This window comes from Medicago sativa, chromosome 2 (assembly GCF_051527215.1).
Source record: "Medicago sativa cultivar Bolivia chromosome 2, Bolivia_mono, whole genome shotgun sequence".
In the NCBI taxonomy this organism is placed as follows: Eukaryota; Viridiplantae; Streptophyta; class Magnoliopsida; order Fabales; family Fabaceae; genus Medicago; species Medicago sativa.
This window is the reverse complement of record NC_140750.1, coordinates 25,900,636-25,921,921: the sequence shown is the minus strand read 5'-3', so window position 1 is coordinate 25,921,921 and position 21,286 is coordinate 25,900,636. Positions and strand designations below refer to the sequence as shown.

At 34.3% G+C, this 21,286-nt stretch overlaps 1 protein-coding gene, 1 long non-coding RNA gene and 2 pseudogenes across 5 annotated transcripts; all 4 read right to left on the bottom strand.

Moving 5' to 3' along the window:
* Positions 1–553: 553 nt before the first annotated feature.
* Positions 554–2,155, bottom strand: LOC146945810 (uncharacterized). Its single transcript, XM_085748100.1, has one exon. The coding sequence runs from the start codon at positions 2,153–2,155 to the stop codon at positions 554–556; it is 1,602 nt and encodes a 533-aa protein (XP_085604226.1).
* Positions 2,156–3,944: 1,789 nt separating this feature from the next.
* On the bottom strand, positions 3,945–5,023 carry LOC146945809 (protein NRT1/ PTR FAMILY 8.1 pseudogene; annotated as a pseudogene). The gene is made up of 4 exons (XR_015028048.1): positions 4,983–5,023; positions 4,504–4,721; positions 4,099–4,400; positions 3,945–4,005 (listed from the first exon to the last, which is right to left on the bottom strand). The product of XR_015028048.1 is annotated as a protein NRT1/ PTR FAMILY 8.1 pseudogene (transcript).
* Positions 5,024–9,350: 4,327 nt separating this feature from the next.
* Positions 9,351–10,408, bottom strand: LOC146945808 (protein NRT1/ PTR FAMILY 8.1 pseudogene; annotated as a pseudogene). The gene is made up of 4 exons (XR_015028047.1): positions 10,368–10,408; positions 9,889–10,106; positions 9,484–9,785; positions 9,351–9,390 (listed from the first exon to the last, which is right to left on the bottom strand). The product of XR_015028047.1 is annotated as a protein NRT1/ PTR FAMILY 8.1 pseudogene (transcript).
* Positions 10,409–13,751: 3,343 nt separating this feature from the next.
* On the bottom strand, positions 13,752–18,512 carry LOC146945807 (uncharacterized). Of its 2 annotated transcripts, XR_015026509.1 has the most exons (6): positions 18,333–18,512; positions 18,134–18,249; positions 15,744–15,870; positions 15,546–15,652; positions 15,145–15,389; positions 13,752–14,077 (listed from the first exon to the last, which is right to left on the bottom strand). It is a non-coding gene; the product is annotated as an uncharacterized LOC146945807 (long non-coding RNA). The 2 variants fall into 2 exon arrangements; XR_015026508.1 differs by lacking the exons at positions 18,134–18,249; positions 18,333–18,512 and having other exon boundaries at positions 15,744–16,690.
* Positions 18,513–21,286: the final 2,774 nt, after the last annotated feature.

Sequence of the window (21,286 nt, the reverse complement as noted above, 5' to 3'; positions counted from 1 at the left end):
ACATCCCAACTAGGTTGACATCCCGAAGAACCTCCATCCTATGCCGTCAATCTCAAAATTTTATTAAAAAAGGGGGAAAAATATATACAAGAGGGGGGACTATACCAAAACCCTCGAAACAAGAAAGAAAGGAAAGAAAAACAATGGACTTAGCTTATAACATCCATTCCTGGTCATTGACCACTTCAGACTTGAAAACCACTGCAAGTAGCACCTCAGGCATAAGCTAGTAATGGTAAATACACTTATTCCATGCCCCTAATAATTTATCAATTGAATAGCTCCTTTTCTCTTGGCCTACTGTCAGTTGGCATTCACATTACACAAGCTATATATGATAACTAATGCATGCATGGAGTTTATGATACGCTATATATAAATAATAGCTGCAAGCAAACTCTTCATGGGGCCACATCTAGATATTGCAACCAGTTTAGAATTTTGAAGTTTGGGAAATATCAATCAGAGGTTCCGCAATAAACAGAAGTTAAATTCCTTAAAGTAATACGAGTATCAACATTACCAATACCGCGTAAATTCCAGAAGACTATAGTCATTGAGAAGGTGGAGATGACTGCCCCGTGGAGCGGGTTTTGTAAGGTGCCTTGCCATCAAACTTATGTTTCTTTAACATTTGCTGCTGTTTTTTGGATAACACGGGCACGAAGGGATTCTCTGCTGCACGCCTATCATACTCTTTAATTTTCTGCCAAAGATCTAGATCATGTTGGATACGAGAATTAGAGTGTGTCATTCCCTCCTCTCGGACAATTACAGGTATATTTACATCCTCCATCTCTGCATCATTTGCATCTACAAGTTGTTCAGTTGTTGAAACTTCCCTGTCCGTAGAATCTGCACCTTCATTGCCAGTGTGAGTGGCTTGTGTGTCATTCGCTGCAACATTGTCACCTAGATCATCCACCGGCACCTCCTCCACCGCAACATGCTCCTCGTGCAAAGAGGAACCAGTAGCAACCGGAGATTTAGTAACATCACCAACCGGTGCAGTGCTGTTCCTTGCAGGAAATATCTCAGGACCCTGTGATTCAACTGTCACCAACGTCAATATAGGCTCCACGGAAGGCAATCGCTGTGGTACGTCGTCTGTAACGTTTTGCAAAGCAAAACTGAACGAATTATCAGCTAAACTTTGATTCACCAACTGCTGCACTGGAGGGGGGGCTTCAAAGGCTGTGGAAGAACCAGTGCCCGAGGGGTTGTCCTTCAACGGCATCCAAGCAGATGTTTTCGTCGGAACTTGCTCTTTCCCTTTGCGAACAATATCTTTCTCCTTGTCTTTATTGCTAGAATCATCCTTTCTAGGATACAACCAACGACATTTAGAGACATCATGACCAATGCTTGAACAATGTTTGCAAAAATCGGGCAGTCCCTCATACTCTATAGACAATGGAAACGCAAAGCCTTCACGTTCCACCATAATTTCATAAAACAAATCTTTCGAGAGATCCAGGTCAACAAGAATGCGGGCATAATGGCCATAGAGTCTGTTACGTGTCACATTGTCGATGAGTAACGGAGTACCAACCGCACCGGCGATCTCATACAAAGTCCTTTCCATCCAATATTCTTGCGGTAATTCCCATAATCGAACCCAAACCTGAGTGTGAGTTTGTCGTTGTGTATGCATGTTAAAGTCTTTTTTCCATTCAAATAAGCGTAGAAGTCCTGGCTTCAAGCTAACAGTGCCGGCTGCCCAAACAGTTTTCATATCATCTTGTGAATTAAAGAAAAATTCATAAAACCCACGGCCAAGGGATGTTAGGTGCCATGGCCCTTTCACTTTCCACACTTTCTGTAATCTGTCAGCGAGATCCTTGGAGGAGAGAGGCTTATCTCCTTTATTGAAAACTAACCTACCTCTGAGGTTGGTTTTGCAAAAATCCAGTCCACGAGCATAGACATCGTCAGTAATTTTAACTGATAGCATATCACCACGAATTGAGGGTACCGGGAGAGGGTCCGAGAGAGCTGATTTACCCTGAAGGGCCTGAGCAAAAGAAGGTTTCGGTGCAGCTGCTATCTTCGGAGCAGTAGGAGCGGCGGTGAGCATCACAGGTGGAGGCATGGGAGTTGCAGAAATCCCAAGTTTGATGGGCAAAGGTGCAAGCTCCGCCTGCCAATCAAACATGGCTGGGGCAGGAGAACCACACCGGAGCAAGGACACAGGCAAAACGGAATCGGAAGTGCAAAAACGGCAGAAACCCTTACAATAAAATATAACCACCTTTCAATATAAACTTGCCACATGTACTATCAAAATAAAATATAAGGGAAATGTTTATAATAGAGATAGAGATAAACGAAATTTGCATGTTCCCATTAAAAGTTTCCACTTAATTGATTTTTTGAGTGTTCCAATTAAACAACCTTCTTAGCAAAATTAACCCCTAAATTTACCGGTAATTCACTCTTTTTCAAATACTTCCACGAAAAAAATACTACTTTTTTTTTTATCATTTTTCTTGTGTTAAGAATACTTTTTTCATATTCTTTATTTTTCTAATTACTTTTACATCTTTTCGAGAAAAATAGTAATATAAATCTCCCTCCATGAAATCACCATTAATCCGCAATTTTTACCATGTTATAGCTCCACCTAAATTTTATTTGGCGATGTGACCAAATCACATACACAAAATCTCACAATTAAGGGAGATATGTTAATATTTTTTCGACGTTGCTTTCATGCAATATTTTTTTAAACAATCTCTATTGTTTTAAATTATTTTACTTTTTTTGTCTTCTTATGAAAGAATTACCACCAACGCACCTTTTTGACCATTTTATGCCTCCATTGAATTACCACAAATACACCTTCCTCTCTTCTCATGAAAGAATTGAACAAAAAACTTCCTCCATTTCTCTCAAAAAGAAAAAAAAACTTCATCCATTTAAATTACGTCTCCGTTTGACTAAATAAATGGTCCTTATAAATATTTAGAATTTCGCTTTTAGTCCTTGCAAAAAAAAAATATTCGTTGTAAAATTTTTCTTTTAGAATTTTTAGAGACAAAAAGTATTGATGGAAAATTTATAAGGACTAAAAATGATAATGAAATTTTTTACAAAAACTAAGAATGTTGAATTTTTTTATTTTTTTGCAGAGATTAAATCATGGGAATTTTTTATTATGGACTAAAAGCGAAATTCTTGATCTCATAGGAATCGTTTGCTTAATTAATTTTTTTTCCTAATTTATTTTTGTAATATGAAAGTTTATTGTGAAGACAACAATTAACTCACTCATATTTACACACTAAAAAAGGCATTCCTTTGTCACTCATTTAATTTTTTTTTTGAAGGATTGTCACTCATTTAATGTTATTCTAAAATGAACTCACTCATATTTTTGATAATGAGAGAAATATTATGTTTATATTAAAGATTTAGTACTATCATCCTAAAACAATAGTTTACGTGAAAAAGAATTCAATTGAATTTACACACTAAAAAAGGCATTCCTTTGTCACTCATTTAATGTTATTCTAAAATGAACTCACTCATATTTTTGATGATGAGAGAAATATTATGTTTATAATAAAGATTTAGTACTATCATCCTAAAAGAATATTTTCCATTGTCTATAGAGTATGAGGGACTGCCCGATTTTTGCAAACATTGTTCAAGCATTGGTCATGATGTCTCTAAGTGCCGTTGGTTGTATCCTAGAAAGGATGATTCTAGCAATAAAGACAAGGAGAAAGATATTGTTCGCAAAGGGAAAGAGTAAGTTCCGACGAAAACATCTGCTTGGATGCCGTTGAATGACAACCCCTCGGGCGCTGGTTCTTACAAAGCCTTTGAAGCCCCCCCTCCAGTGCAGCAGTTGGTGAATCAAAGTTTAGCTGAAAATTCGTTCAGTTTTGCTTTGCAAAATGTTACAGACGAGGTACCACATCGATTGCCTTCCGTGGAGCCTATATTGACGTTGGTGACAGTTGAATCACAGCAGTGGCGGAGCCAGGAATTTCATAGAGCCTGGGCGAAAAATATATGCAAAAAAATTTAAAAGAGAGGTTCGTCTTTTTTTGAACAAAATTACAATTTGAATTAAGAGAGATGGAATATTACCTGCCAACATTCATCTGTATCCAAACCAATACCGACGAAGCAATGAGCGCACCTATGTTGATTGAGAAGTAAAACCAGTTGAAGAAAGAGCTCTTCTTTTTCCTCTCTTTCTCATCTGTTTCATCAAATTGGTCTGCACCAAAAGATGAGACACATGGTTTGATACCACCAGTTCCAAGAGCAATCAAGTAGAGAGCTATGTACATTGCTGCGGTTTGTGCCGATGTTGGATGGCAAACATTACCATCACATGATGGCTTAAGTCCAGGTGCAGTAGCAGACAATGTTAGAAGTACCATTCCCTGCAGAGAAAATCAACATTTGTTACTAATATTGTGCTCAAAATATAATGAAACTGAACATGATTTGCACCAATAAACAATATTTTATGTGGTCTTAACTTACAATGACATAGATAACAGAGAAGCTAGCAATTGTCCAATATCTTCCCAAGTATGAATCAGCTAAAAAGGCTCCAAGCAATGGTGTGATGTAGCATGTGCCAGACCAGGTTGTGACACTTTTAGCAGCAGCTGCATTTCCCTGATTGAAACGTTGCCCGAGATAGTTCACCAAGTTTGTACTCATACCATAGTATGCCAATCTTTCACAGCATTCATTTCCTGTCACAAAAATGTTTCAAAATTCAGCATCTTAGTATCTTCAAATCATAATACACAAGCATATATACAAAAGTGTTGTCAAATTGCGGTATTTGAACAAATTGCAATAGTTCTGTAATACACGATAAACCAGCGCTATTGCATAGCGGAATTTGAAAAAGCGACTATTTCCCGCGATTGACAACACTGATATACAAACATTCAGATACATTATTATGCAAAGTTTACACAACATTGTTTCAATAAAGATTAATCATATACCAAGAATGAACCAGCAAGCTTTCCAGTTTCCAGTCTTTTCCTTGTTGCGCAATTTAGTCAATTTTTCAATTCACATAACAACTACTAATCTCAATTCACATAACAACTACTACTAATCTTTTACTATAGTAGTCATTCTAAGTTCATTCGAACTTCAATTGCAAATAATCATTCCCAATTTCCCATTCGAACTTCATAGCTTTTCCCATTCAAACTTCACATATTTTTCAATTCACATAACAACTTCTACTAATTTTTCAATTCACATAACAACTTCTACTAAGAATATCGTTTAAATTTGTCCTTCAAATGATCAATTTTTCAATTGCACAACCAATTTTACAATTTTTCTAAAACCCTAAAACAAGGAAAGAAAGGAAGGAGAAGAAGAGATTACCTTTAGAGAATTAGAGTGAATGAGAAGAAGAGATTAGCAACCAGGAGAGAGAAGACACACTTCTCGAATCTTCACAACAAAACGACACCGTCAACAGACTCCGTCTCCGCAGATGACATTTTCCACAGAACGGCCAGATCAAAACCATCTTACCCACTCTTCGATCAATCTTTACTAAACGACGTCGTTTCTGTTTCTCCCGTTCTCCCTGAAACGGTGCCTCGCCGTCGTCGTTTACCTCTGAAGAAGCTCATGGCAGTCGAACAGAGAAGTGAGTAGTAGTGAGTACGCGTGTGATGTATTTGCCCAATTTGCCCAATTTTTTTTTGTGAAGTGTGTAAATGGGCCTATAGGTTGGGCCTAATGTGAGAAAATTGCGGATCGAGCCCGGGCGACCGCCCGGGGTCGCCGGGCGCTGAATCCGCCCCTGAATCACAGGATCCTGAGATATTTCCTGCAAGGAACAGCACTGCACCGGTTGGTGATGTTACTAAATCTCCGGTTGCTACTGGTTCCTCTTTGCACGAGGAGCATGTTGCGGTGGAGGAGGTGCCGGTGGATGATTTAGGTGACAATGTTGCAGCGAATGACACACAAGCCACTCACACTGCCAATGAAGGTGCAGATTCTACGGACAGGGAAGTTTCAACAACTAAACAACTTGTAGATGCAAATGATGCAGAGATGGAGGATGTAAATATACTTGTAGTTGTCCGAGAGGAGGGAATGACACACTCTAATTCTCGTATCCAACATGATCTAGATCTTTGGCAGAAAATTAAGGAGTATGATAGGCGTGCAGCGGAGAATCCCTTTGTGCCCGTGTTATCCAAAAAACAGCAGCAAATGTTAAATAAACATAAGTTTGATGGCAAGGCACCTTACAAAACCCGCTCCACGGGGCAGTCCTCTCCACCTTCTGAATGACTATATTCTTATGGAATTTACGCGGTATTGGTAATGTTGATACTCGTATTACTTTAAGGAATTTAACTTCTGTTCTGTGTTAATAATAGAGAATCTTTGCTGCTAAATCTTTGGGCGTTGTGGGGGAGAGACATCAGTTATTTTTGTTTCCTCCCAGTGTATTGTTTTGGAAATTTCATTTCAGCAAAATATTGTTTCTGTAGCGGGTGTTTATGCAAGCACATCCTATTCTTTTGACGATCATAATGTCAGGAATGTAGTCCCTTTTAAATTTTTTAAGACATGGACAACTCATGAGGATTGTCAGCGCTTGGTTTTGGAGTGTTGGTCCATTCGTATCTGTGGTAGTGGTACTCTATAAGGCTCCACCATCTGTTGAAGGATGGGAAGAAGCTGCTATGCCATCCCTGCAGCAAAAAATGCAGAATCATTGCTGCAAGATGTAGAAGACATTTCAGTGTTGGTTAAAGTTATGGCCTCAAAACTTCAAAATTCTAAACTGGTTGCAATATCTAGATGTGGCCCCACGAAGAGTTTGCTTGCAGCTATTATTTATATAGCTTATCATAAACTCCATGCATGCATTAGTTAGCATATATAGCTTGTGTAATGCGAATGCCAACTGACAGTAGGCCAAGAGAGAAGGAGCTATTCAATTGATAAATTATTAGGCATGGAATAAGTGTATTTACCATTACTAGCTTATGCCTGAGGTGCTGCTTGCAGTGGTTTTCAAGTCTGAAGTGGTCAATGACCAGGAGTGGATGTTATAAGCTAAGTCCATTGTTTTTCTTTCCTTTTTTTCTTGTTTCGAGGGTTTTGGTATAGTCCCCCCTCTTGTATATATTTTTCCCCCTTTTTTTAATAAAATTTTGAGATTGACGGCATAGGATGGAGGTTCTTCGGGATGTCAACCTAGTTGGGATGTCGTTGCTTCCTCTTGATGCTTGTCTTTTCTCCTGGCTTATCCAAAAAAAAAAAAAAAATTACGTGAAAAAATCAGGGTACGATTTAAATCAGGAATTATATTCACCTATTTTGATTTAGTTTTTCAAAAATCAAAACGTTAAAGTTAATTATAGTTTTGTTTTGAATAATTAAAGTTAATTATAGTTGTAAATAGACTTTTTTAATTTATTAGTCACAATAAATACATAATGTTTATTAAAAAAAATTAAAAATTCATCACCATTTGGTTGCCAAAATTTTCGGTTGAATACTCCTTAGAATTCATGTTATTTTGATATGTAAATAAAAAAAAAACATTAAATACTCCTTAGAATTTTAGCATATTACATTTTGGTGTGTATATGAAATAAAACATTAAATGCAACCTTTTTTCTTAAAAAAAAATTAAATGCACCTTTCAATATAAACTTGCCACATGTACTATCAAAATAAAATATAAGGGAAATGTTTATAATAGAGATGGAGATAAGCGAAATTTGCATGTTCCCATTAAAAGTTTCCACTTAATTGATTTTTTGAGTGTTCCCATTAAACAACCTTCTTAGCTAAATTAACCCCTAAAATTACCGGTAATTCACTCTTTTTCAAATACTTCCACTAAAAATTACTACTTTTTTTTTATCATTTTTCTCGTGTTAAGAATACTTTTTTCATATTCTTTATTTTTCTAATTAATTTTAATCTTTTCGAGAAAAATAGTAATATAAATCCCCCTCCATGAAATCACCATTAATCCGCAATTTTTACCATGTTATAGCTCCACCTAAATCTTATTTGGCGATGTGACCAAATCACATACACAAAATCTCACAATTAAGGGAGATATGTTAATATTTTTTCGACGTTGCTTTCATGCAATATTTTTTTAAACAATCTCTATTGTTTTAAATTATTTTACTTTTTGTCTTCTTATGAAAGAATTACCACCAATGCACCTTTTTGACCATTTTATGCCTCCATTGAATTAGTTACTGTTTCTTGGAATGGTGACATCTCAAAAAGGAAAGTAGTTACTGTTTCTTGGAATAAAACTTGTAAACCTCTCTCTGAAGGTGGATTAGGTATAAGGTCTCTCTACACTTTGAATGAATCCACCAATCTTAAGCTTTGCTGGGACCTTTTGAATTCACAGGAGGATTGGGCAATTTTAATTAGGAGCAAAGTTCTTAGAGAGAGAAGAGTGATATCCCATCATATTTTTTCCTCTATCTGGAGTAGCATAAAAGCTGAGTTTGATATAATTCTTTCTAATTGTGGATGGCAACTTGGTAATGGGAGAAACATCAATTTCTGGCTGGACAACTGGTGCGGTCAAACCTTAGCCTCTCATTTAGATATTCCTATGAATCTTCACTCTCTTTTGAAGGATAAGGTCAATGAATTTATTGTGAATGGTCAATGGAGAATTCCATTTTTTGTGCTCCGCTCCTTTCCTCAGGTCAAGCATCTTGCTGAACAGGTAACCATCCCCTTTGAAGAAACCGCAGATAAGCTGATCTGTAAACATAGCAACAATGGTGAGTTGTCTTTTAAGCAAGCTTTTGAATTCAAATATGGTACAGGCCAGAATATTAAATGGGCGAAATCTCTGTGGTGCCCTGAAATTCCTCCTTCAAAATCTTTGCTTGTTTGGAGAATAATGCACAGAAAAATTCCAATAGATGACAAATTATTGCATAGGGGAGTTCAATTACCTTCAATATGTGTTCGTCTTGTAATTCTTCATGCGAATCCATCTTTCATTTATTTTTTGAGTGTTCTTTTGCTTTGAAATTGTGGAACTGGCTTTTCTCCATCATCAATATCTCAATTCAGTTCATCGATGTAGATGATTTCTGGAAGCTCTTGGATAGAAACTGGTCCCCACAATGTAAGTTGGTGATTAAAACTTGTATGATTAATATTCTTAATACTATTTGGTTTAGAAGGAACCATATTAGATTTAGGGACAAAAACCTGCATTGGAAACCCGCCATCGGCCTCATCATTGCTCAAACTTCTTTAGCTGGCAGCAATACTAAGGAACCCTACAGAGGTGATATGTTGGAGTTCAGAATTCTTAAAGCTTGCAATGTTCAAATCAGGCCAGTGGCGGAGCCAGGAATTTCATAGAGCCTGGGCGAAAAATATATGCAAAAAAATTTAAAAGAGAGGTTCGTCTTTTTTTGAACAAAATTACAATTTGAATTAAGAGAGATGGAATATTACCTGCCAACATTCATCTGTATCCAAACCAATACCGACGAAGCAATGAGCGCACCTATGTTGATTGAGAAGTAAAACCAGTTGAAGAAAGAGCTCTTCTTTTTCCTCTCTTTCTCATCTGTTTCATCAAATTGGTCTGCACCAAAAGATGAGACACATGGTTTGATACCACCAGTTCCAAGAGCAATCAAGTAGAGAGCTATGTACATTGCTGCGGTTTGTGCCGATGTTGGATGGCAAACATTACCATCACATGATGGCTTAAGTCCAGGTGCAGTAGCAGACAATGTTAGAAGTACCATTCCCTGCAGAGAAAATCAACATTTGTTACTAATATTGTGCTCAAAATATAATGAAACTGAACATGATTTGCACCAATAAACAATATTTTATGTGGTCTTAACTTACAATGACATAGATAACAGAGAAGCTAGCAATTGTCCAATATCTTCCCAAGTATGAATCAGCTAAAAAGGCTCCAAGCAATGGTGTGATGTAGCATGTGCCAGACCAGGTTGTGACACTTTTAGCAGCAGCTGCATTTCCCTGATTGAAACGTTGCCCGAGATAGTTCACCAAGTTTGTACTCATACCATAGTATGCCAATCTTTCACAGCATTCATTTCCTGTCACAAAAATGTTTCAAAATTCAGCATCTTAGTATCTTCAAATCATAATACACAAGCATATATACAAAAGTGTTGTCAAATTGCGGTATTTGAACAAATTGCAATAGTTCTGTAATACACGATAAACCAGCGCTATTGCATAGCGGAATTTGAAAAAGCGACTATTTCCCGCGATTGACAACACTGATATACAAACATTCAGATACATTATTATGCAAAGTTTACACAACATTGTTTCAATAAAGATTAATCATATACCAAGAATGAACCAGCAAGCTTTCCAGTTTCCAGTCTTTTCCTTGTTGCGCAATTTAGTCAATTTTTCAATTCACACAACAACTACTAATCTCAATTCACATAACAACTACTACTAATCTTTTACTGTAGTAGTCATTCTAAGTTCATTCGAACTTCAATTGCAAATAATCATTCCCAATTTCCCATTCAAACTTCACATATTTTTCAATTCACATAACAACTTCTACTAATTTTTCAATTCCCATAACAACTTCTACTAAGAATATCGTTTAAATTTGTCCTTCAAATGATCAATTTTTCAATTGCACAACCAATTTTACAATTTTTCTAAAACCCTAAAACAAGGAAAGAAAGGAAGGAGAAGAACAGATTACCTTTAGAGAATTAGAGTGAATGAGAAGAAGAGATTAGCAACCAGGAGAGAGAAGACACACTTCTCGAATCTTCACAACAAAACGACACCGTCAACAGACTCCGTCTCCGCAGATGACATTTTCCACAGAACGGCCAGATCAAAACCATCTTACCCACTCTTCGATCAATCTTTACTAAACGACGTCGTTTCTGTTTCTCCCGTTCTCCCTGAAACGGTGCCTCGCCGTCGTCGTTTACCTCTGAAGAAGCTCATGGCAGTCGAACAGAGAAGTGAGTAGTAGTGAGTACGCGTGTGATGTATTTGCCCAATTTTTTTTTTGTGAAGTGTGTAAATGGGCCTATAGGTTGGGCCTAATGTGAGAAAATTGCGGATCGAGCCCGGGCGACCGCCCGGGGTCGCCGGGCGCTGAATCCGCCCCTGAATCAGGCCCCCTAGGGCTCCCATAATTAAGGAAGTGTTATGGTCTCCACCTCTTTCTTCTTGGATTAAAGCTAATATGGACGGTGCAGCGACAAAGAATCCATCCAAAGCTGCAGCAGGAGGCATATTCAGAAATTCAGATAGCACTTTCAGTGGGTGCTTCACTCAGTTCTTGGGAGCTCAAAATGCGTTGTATGCTGAACTGGTAGGTGCTATGAATGCAATAGAAATAGCTCATAACAATGGTTATGTTAATTTTTGGCTAGAAACAGATTCTCAACTAGTTATCTTGGCATTCCAGTCATATTCAGTGGTGCCCTGCAATTTGAGAAATAGATGGCAGAATTGTATGGTTAGATTAAGATTCATGAGGTTTATTGCGACTCACATATATAGGGAGGGTAACGCTTGTGCTGACAGCCTTGCTAACCTGGGGCTTACCCTTTCTTCTTCTGATATTTTTTGGTCTGACTCACTTCCTGAATTCATTAGAGGAGAGTACACTAGGAATAGGTTGGGCTTGCCCAACTTCAGATTTTGTACCTTTTGAAAAGGTTTTGGTCTAGTCCCCCTTTTCTTCTTTGTACTCTTTTGTTTTTATTTTATCTAATGAATTGATGCTCTCTGCATCTGTTTAAAAAAAAAAAAAGAATTACCACAAATACACCTTCCTCTCTTCTCATGAAAGAATTGAACAAAAAACTTCCTCCATTTCTCTCAAAAAGAAAAAAAAAACTTCCTCCATTTAAATTATGTCTCCGTTTGACCTTATTAGGTTGACTAAATAAATGGTCCTTATAAATATTTAGAATTTCGCTTTTAGTCCTTGCAAAAAAAAATATTCGTTGTAAAATTTTTCTTTTAGAATTTTTAGAGACAAAAAGTATTGATGGAAAATTTATAAGGACTAAAAATGATAATGAAATTTTTTACAAAAACTAAGAATGTTGAAATTTTATTTTTTTGCAAAGATTAAATCATGGGAATTTTTTTTTATGGTCTAAAAACGAAATTCTTGATCTCATATGAATCATTTGCTTAATTAATTTTTTTCCTAATTTATTTTTGTAAGATGAAAGTTTATTGTGACGACAACAATTAACTCAGTCATATTTACACACTAAAAAAGGCATTCCTTTGTCACTCATTTAATTTTTTTTGAAGGATTGTCACTCATTTAATGTTATTCTAAAATGAACTCAATCATATTTTTGATAATGAGAGAAATATTATGTTTATATTAAAGATTTAGTACTATCATCCTAAAACAATAGTTTACGTGAAAAAGAATTCAATTGAATTTACACACTAAAAAAGGCATTCCTTTGTCACTCATTTAATGTTATTCTAAAATGAACTCACTCATATTTTTGATGATGAGAGAAATATTATGTTTATAATAAAGATTTAGTACTATCATCCTAAAAGAATATTTTACGTGAAAAAATCAGGGTACAATTTAAATCAGGAATTATATTCACCTATTTTGATTTATTTTTTCAAAAATCAAAACATTATAGTTAATTATAGCTGTAAATAGACTTTTTAATTTATTAGTCACAATAAGTACATAATGTTTATTAAAAAAAATTAAAAATACATCACCATTTGGTTGCCAAAATTTTCGGTTGAATACTCCTTAGAATTCATGTTATTTTGATATGTAAATAAAAAAAACATTAAATACTCCTTAGAATTTTAGCATATTACATTTTGGTGTGTATATGAAATAAAACATTAAATGCACCCTTTTTTCTTAAAAAAAAATTAAATGCACCTTTCAATATAAACTTGCCACATATACTATCAAAATAAAATATAAGGGAAATGTTTATAACAGAGATGGAGATAAACGAAATTTGCATGTTCCCATTAAAAGTTTCCACTTAATTGATTTTTTGAGTGTTCCCATTAAACAACTTCTTAGCTAAATTAACCCCTAAAATTACCGGTAATTCACTCTTTTTCAAATATTTCGACGAAAAATTGCTACTTTTTTTTTTATCATTTTTCTCGTGTTAAGAATACTTTTTTCATATTCTTTATTTTTCTAATTAATTTTTCATCTTTTTGAGAAAAATAGTAATATAAATCTCCCTCCATGAAATCCCCATTAATCCGCAATTTTTACCACAACAACATATTCATCCTACGGCAACGGCAAATAAGCGTAGCAAAATGCGAAAAAACTGTTGCCGTATCCTACCAGAACGCTTTACCGTCTGTGGCAGACTGAGGCGTTGTCTTATCTTTTGACAACGGTTTTGATGACAAAGAGCAACGAAGTACGTAAAAGCGTAGTTTTAGAATTCATAAGAAAACGGTTTTCGAAGAGCCAAACAACAACGGTATTTTGCCGTAGTGAATAACAAAAGTGTAGCAATTGGTAGCCTTTGGGAACGGTTTTCTAGGGGATGTCGCTACCCTTTTAACCGTTGCTATTTCGGGAACCGTTCTGGAAAACCTGTATCTAAAGTTCTCTTCATAACTACTCCAACAGTCAAAAAGCGTTGCAAAACCCTTTTTTTTAAAAAAAATTATTTCATAAATGAATTAATAAAGAAAAAAATAAGGTCTGAAAAGAACAGTAACATAAGAAAATACTATTCATATAAAATTGTAACATGATACTAAATTTAAAAATTACATAGAACAAAATAGATGTCAATCATCATTGATCACAATGAAAATAACATCTTCAAAATTACAAATTACATACATAATAAAATTTTTGGATTTCAAATGAATACCCTTAGATAATATGACAATTATCATTGATCACAATCAATATAACATCTTCAAAGACACCACAAATATCTATCAGGAAAGAAAAAAAATACTTAAGCACCAACATTTATATCTCTTCGTCTTGTACTTCCACATCTTGAAATTCTTCGTCAATATCATCATTATTCTTCAAGAATAAAATTAAAATGTTCAATAAGTAATGTGTACATAAGATTATTATGTTTCTATATCATAAGAAACTTTAACAGATCAAAACAAATGGAAAGAAATGAAAATCTTATATATTTTTGTTATATACACTTGCCGAGCCTCATTGAAGGCTACAAAATTGATGACTAACTTGCTAAGAATAAAAAAAACAGTGAGAAAACACTAATGCAACAAAATAAATAAGGCAATATAGTCTGTGAGATAACACTAATGCAACAAAATAATTAAGGCAATATAGTCAGTGAGATAACACAAATACAACAATATAGGTTCGATTTTCAGGAGGAACAACGCTTGGTCAGTCGCATGAGCCGGATTAGTCGTCCACCTTTGGTGGGTTAGAAACCGGTGCGAAAGCCAAAAAAAAAAAAAATTTCAACAATATAACCAAGGAAAATAGGAAACCAATGGAGATAAATCAATGACAATTTAAAGAGATAAAAATTAATAAAATTCTAGTCAAAGATACAGAAGTAAATTGGATGGGCAATCGTGGAGTAAGCTATGTGAAACCACAATTTTCATCTCAAATCTAAAATTAAAAGATGAGAAAACAAAGAAAAAGGGCAAACGAGAGGGTGAGAGAGCACCAATCAGACGTGTGTGTGTGTGTGTGTGGGGGGGGGGGGGGGGGGGGTGAGGAAACTAATATTATGTGCAAATGGCACTTGGACACTTTCAATTAAGCCTTGTACAAGAGAAACAATCAAAAAGACAACTAGTCATAAAAAAAAAACACAAATTCCTACAACTTAATTAGTCAAGAAATTTACATACATAGAACCCATGTATTCATATCATAACATGATTCACGCTAGAGATTAACAAACCAGATTATTTCAACCCAAATAACAAGGCATAATGGATTGGGATTCCATTTTGTCTGTATGGAACTATGTTTTATCAATATATAGTACTAGTTATGAATCTATACTTATAGATTCATAACTTAACCCTTTAGAGATGTTAATTAATACGTGTAAGAAAGCAATAAGAGTAAAAAAGAAAAGTTTAGAGGGGTACCAATTATGAATCACGAACACCCTTTGGATTAGGCGTGTCCTATTGTTGGACATGTGTCGGTGTCGGACAATGACACATAATTACACTGAATTATGCGATTTTCTCAAATTATTATTGGTGTTGGGTTTGTGTTCATGTCTGATGTCTGTATTTGTATCCATGCTTCATAGGATACTCATCCCGATTGCAACTTGTGTTATTGGACAAATTTATCTCATCTATCCATTTAGTAAATGATGCTCAACCTATATATCAGGGTATAAAAAGGCATGAAGAACTGACTTAAAGAATTACAAGCATACATGGAAAATCACCAGAAATATACATAAGCATGTTCCAAGAGTAAATACTAAGCTCAATTGCCTATGACAATTGGATATAGTGGCATAAGATGTCCATACCTTTTGACGCCTCCTTTAAACACTTTAATCACAAGTGGACTTGTTCCGGATCTTCTTCTCCATCTATCACTTAATAGACAATAAATTCCACCTTACATGGTTAAAGACTGCATAAAATAGGACTAAGTATAAGACAAGAAGGGAATAAAAGAAAACAATGAAGAATGCCAAATTTTATCTTGTTTTAGTTCTCACTACCTCTATCACTTAAACCACTGAAGTCGCCACAATGTCAATGGAACAAAGACAAATCTGACAAGCCCAATTTGAGAAGCATAAACACCTTTTTTCCTTGAGCAATATCATCCCAAAAATGCCTTCATAACTAAAAATTTAGCATCACAAAATATTATTAAATAAAAAAGTAAAAACAAAATTTAGATAAACTATGAACTAAAATAAAAACTAAACTTCAAAAGCATAATCTTTTTAACTTGCTACTATCTTCAAAAATATAGCTAAACCCATTTGAGAAAGTTTTCAATCATGTCCAATTCATTAATAACATCCTTAGGACCATTATAGCAGGACAATTATCAAGTAGAGGTAGTGAAAACTAAAACAAAATAAATTGAGATTTTAGCAAGGAAGAACACAAGGATCATTCCCATGAATAAATATTGTACACATTAAAAAGTTTCTTCATGGATTCCTCAGTTATATATAGCATATGAAGCTTTATGAATAACCTTAACAACCAACTTCAGAGCATTCACCATGATCATCCTATCATACATCACCATATCCAGAACTAAAATCCCAAACAAACAACTCAATATAACCTAATCAAAATCACAAAACCCCAAATATTCACTATTTCCTACCTTTATTTTTCAAATGTACTTATTTCAATCATCAAAAAACCCTAACCCCAAATATTCACTATTTCCTACCTTTAGTTTTCATATGTACTCATTTCAATCATTAAGAAACCCTAACCCCAAATATTCACTATTTCCTACTTTGATATTTCATATATACTCATTTCAATCATCAAAAACCCCTAAATCATAACTTCTCAATTCCTAGAAGAAAAAAAATTATCACACAAAAATTGAGGTTAAAGCACGCCGAAATTGAGTGAAAGAAGAAATTAGTAGTGGTGTGAAGAAAAGAGGAGTTATTAGAGAACTCATAAAAACCATAACGACGAAGGTGTGGAGAGAAGGAGGAAAATACATAGTATAAAGAGAAATTTGGAAGCATTCTTGGCCGCTAATAAGATACTCATTGTGGAAGAGTTGACAATATTGATGGCAGTGGGTTCAAGATCTTCGAAGACGGACGAGGAACACAAGGTGTTAAAGTATCTTAGATGATAGAAACAGGGTATATTATAAATCAAGCCTTCATATTGATATAGAAGTTATTAGCTTCATATTCTTTAAAATATTCTCAACTCCCAAAACCATAAAGGAAAAAAAACTAAAGAAGATAGAAACAGGGTGTAAGCTCTTTTTTAACTATTGATATAAGTATGTAACTATTACCATGCTACAATATACATTAGAAAAGGCTATGAATCCTATGCACGTTTCTATTTTCTTAACCACAAGATAGAATCCATCCTTTGACAATCAATCCATCAATAACAAAGAAACATAAACTTATCTGTCGACATTTTAGTGAGAATTCATATCCGGTAGCTTAAGACAGTGATTCGAATCTAGAGCTTCAAGATCTGAAACAATGCAAAGAAGTAAACGCGGGTAAAATCATTTGAAATGGTGAAATTATTTGATCTAAAACGAAGCATAGATCAGAATATTAACAATAAATAAACACGAAAGTATTTATACAGTTAACCTAACTAATATGCCCGCAATATATCATCACTTGAAAAACTGTTAACCGTATGTAGTTACTTCAATTCAACAATAACATTTTTATTGGAATTAGGTTCATTACAAAATAAGCAAATAAAATGAACAAGAGGCCAAGGTCGACAAAACAAGAGAAGCATCGTCATAAAAACTTACCATGTAGAAGTATGCTATTGAAATCAAAGTGGCTCAACAATCATTATTGATCTGCCTAACAACCGATTTGTAGCCCTAATGTAAACAAATTCTATGAGACACTTTTAGATATGGTGCCTAAAATGGTTTTTCACATATTCAGAACCCAGACAACAAGTAATATGAAACATGTTGATCTGAACAAGCGTAACTTATTGTGAAATATGAAATAAATTGATAAGAAAACAGGGAATATTTGACAAAAGTGAGAATGATCAAAGACATTTGAATCATAAAGTAACATACATAATAATGACATTACTGAGAATAGGTGCAGAATCCAAACAACTTTAATGAGCATAGGTGCAGAATAACATTAATAAGATTAAAGAAGTAAATAAAATTTGGTTGAAGCATTTTATCGAACAGAAAACAAGCATTGTTAATAGTGGTTGGTTGAAGCATTTTATCGAACAGAAGACAGGCATTATACTATGAGGCACAACGGCAAAATCAAAACCAAAACCAACGCAATAGAAGACAAAAAATCACACTTCATGTCAACATTTGATTTATCGTGAAAAGCCAAAGTGAAAGAAAGAAAGCAAGGCATTAGAACAATGACATTACCTTTGGCGGAGATGTGAAACCAGTGAGATGTACTGCCGCAGCGGGGATCGAGAGCAAAGTGAATCAGGGTAAAATTGCAGAAGTGAAGATGATATATTCAATTACTACGCCACAATCTGAAAAAGACGGTGGTCGACAAATTGAGTTAGGGGTTTTTCCTCTCATTCGTAGAAAGAGTTTAGAGTGTTGAAGGACTCACGGTTGCTGAAGGCGATGAAGGACTCCGATTGTAAATATGAGGAAACGATTTGGGGAAGGAGATGACTAGTTTAGAGTTTAGGGACTTGCGATTTTGGACACAACAAACTTAAAAAAAAAAAAGCTTTGAAATTTAGTGGGATCGTGGGATCTAGAGATGATTTATGAATATTTTGGGTTTGACAATCAAATTAGTGTAACAAGTTTCTTAAAAAAAAATAGCGTAACAAGATTTGAAAAACTTTTTTCTTTTTGTTTTATTTATATTTTTATTTTTATCTTTTTTGTTAAAAAAAAAATAGATACTCAGCACACACGGTTTATAGTTGTTACCCAATTGAATTAATAGAAGACCGTACTCCATTGTGTGTACGAAAACGGTTATTGAAGTGACAAAAATAATCTTAAAATTCAATACTATGCGCCAACAAAAATGTAAATCCATTGTCTAATGTATTCTACGAGAACGGTATTTTTACCTTTGAAAAAATAGGCGTTGTGGTAGACCCAAAATGTTGTAGTGTACCATGTTATAGCTCCACATAAATCTTATTTGGCGATGTGACCAAATCACATACACAAAATCTCACAATTAAGGGAGATATGTTAATATTTTTTCGACGTTGCTTTCATGTAATATTTTTTTAAACAATCTCTATTGTTTTAAATTATTTTACTTTTTGTCTTCTTATGAAAGAATTACCACCAATGCACCTTTTTGACCATTTTATGCCTCCATTGAATTACCACAAATACACCTTCCTCTCTTCTCATGAAAGAATTGAACAAAAAACTTCCTCCATTTCTCTCAAAAAGAAAAAAAAAATTCCTCCATTTAAATTACGTCTCCGTTTGACCTTATTAGGTTGACTAAATAAATGGTCCTTATAAATATTTAGAATTTCGCTTTTAGTCCTTGCAAAAAAAATATTCGTTGTAAAATTTTTCTTTTAGAATTTTTAGAGACAAAAAGTATTGATGGAAAATTTATAAGGACTAAAAATGATAATGAAATTTTTTACAAAAACTAAGAATGTTGAATTATTTTTTTGCAGAGATTAAATCATGTGAATTTTTTCTTTCAAAAAAAATCATGGGAATTTTTTTTAGGAAAATTCTATGGTGAAGTCGTTAGAATGATTTTTCTGGTGAAGTTAACACTATAACATCAAAAATGTAGTGAGTAACACCCCACTGTTTGTACAATGACATCAAAAGTTCAGTCCTCATAGTATCATCAATTCATCAGATTAACAAGACTACACTTAATCTAATTTTATCCTACCTTGTTTTAAGCGTAACACCCCACAAAGTGTAACACTTAAGACTATCACATAATATCATCAACTCTGTTTGCATGTTAAAGATTCCAATGATAAAATAGTACATGTAGTCCAAGATGTCGCAAGCATTACTAGATAAATTACTATTGATCATTAATCAGTAATCAACAATTTAAAAATGAATCAAACATTAAAATCAAAATTAACTTTTTCAAAAAAGTCAGTTTCATGACTGCACCGTAGAAGCTCCCTTTTTTTTATGGACTAAAAACGAAATTCTAGATCTCATAGGAATCGTTTGCTTAATTAATTTTTTTCCTAATTTATTTTTGTAAGATGAAAGTTTATTGTGAAGACAACAATTAAGTCACTCATATTTACACACTAAAAAAGGCATTCCTTTGTCACTCATTTAATGTTATTCTAAAATGAACTCACTCATACTTTTGATAATGAGAGGAATATTATGTTTTATATTAAAGATTTAGTACTATCATCCTAAAACAATAGTTTACGTGAAAAAGAATTCAATTGAATTTACACACTAAAATGTTATTCTAAAATGAACTCACTCATTTTTTTGATAATGATAGGAATATTATGTTTATAATAAAGATTTAGTACTATTATCCTAAAAGAATAGTTTACGTGAAACAGAATTCAATTGAATTTCCCTTCAAAAAAAAAAGAATTCAATTGAATTTTTGCATGTTCCCATTAAAAGTTTTCACTTAATTGATTTTTTGAGTGTTCCCATTAAAACCTTCTTAACTAAATCCCCCTATTTAAACCAATAACAATGACACTTGTTTGCATTTCTATCTAAAAACTTGAATAATGGATCAATTTCATATGAAACTTTTCATGCTTGTTTTTCTAATGTTTCACTCAGGAACATTTGGTGCATTCGACAGCTTCATGTTGTCCCACCAATGGCCAAGTGGTTTTTGTTCTACCTCTCCTCGAAAATCCGACCCTTGTCAAACGAAATATGTGCATGGAGTTAAGGATTTTAGCATTCATGGGCTTTGGCCCCATAACTTTGCTGGGGCACAGCCAGAATTTTGCACGGGCACCGGCATCACTCTAACACTACCTCAACCGGTGAGTGGTCTTTAAATATAAATATTATTTTTTGTTACTATTTCACTCATATATAAATATTTTTTTTGTTTTTGTTTTTGTAACATCAGGTTCCCACTGAATTGAAAACTGATCTGGAATCTGCATGGCCAAATTTATTAAGGCAGCCGGACCAAAATTTTTGGCAAAGGGAATGGACAAAACATGGTACCTGTACAACATTTCAAAAGAAACCATGGGATTATTTTGCACTAGGTTTGGCGATTCACAAGAGGATAAATCTGGATGCTACTTTAAAGGCAGCCAAAATTGTGCCAGATGATAAAAAGTATTATACAATGGCCGATTTTAACAATACAATATTTGCTAGTCTCCGTGCATATCCAGAACTTATGTGTGAGGGACGTAGCGAACGTAAAGGGGGTTTATTTTATCTTCTAGAAATAAGAATTTGTTTAGACGAAAGTGGAGCTAATTATAAAAATTGTACTAATTCTCCACAAAGTTGTGGCCAAGGCAAACGCAAAGAGATAGTATTCAAAGTGTGATGTGCCGGGCCATCAAATAAAATTAAGTACTAATATTAAAT

What these genes read in the sequence shown, in the direction of transcription:
- LOC146945810 (XM_085748100.1), bottom strand. Translation starts at nt 2,155, where the DNA reads ATGTTTGATTGGCAGGCGGAGCTTGCACCTTTGCCCATCAAACTTGGG.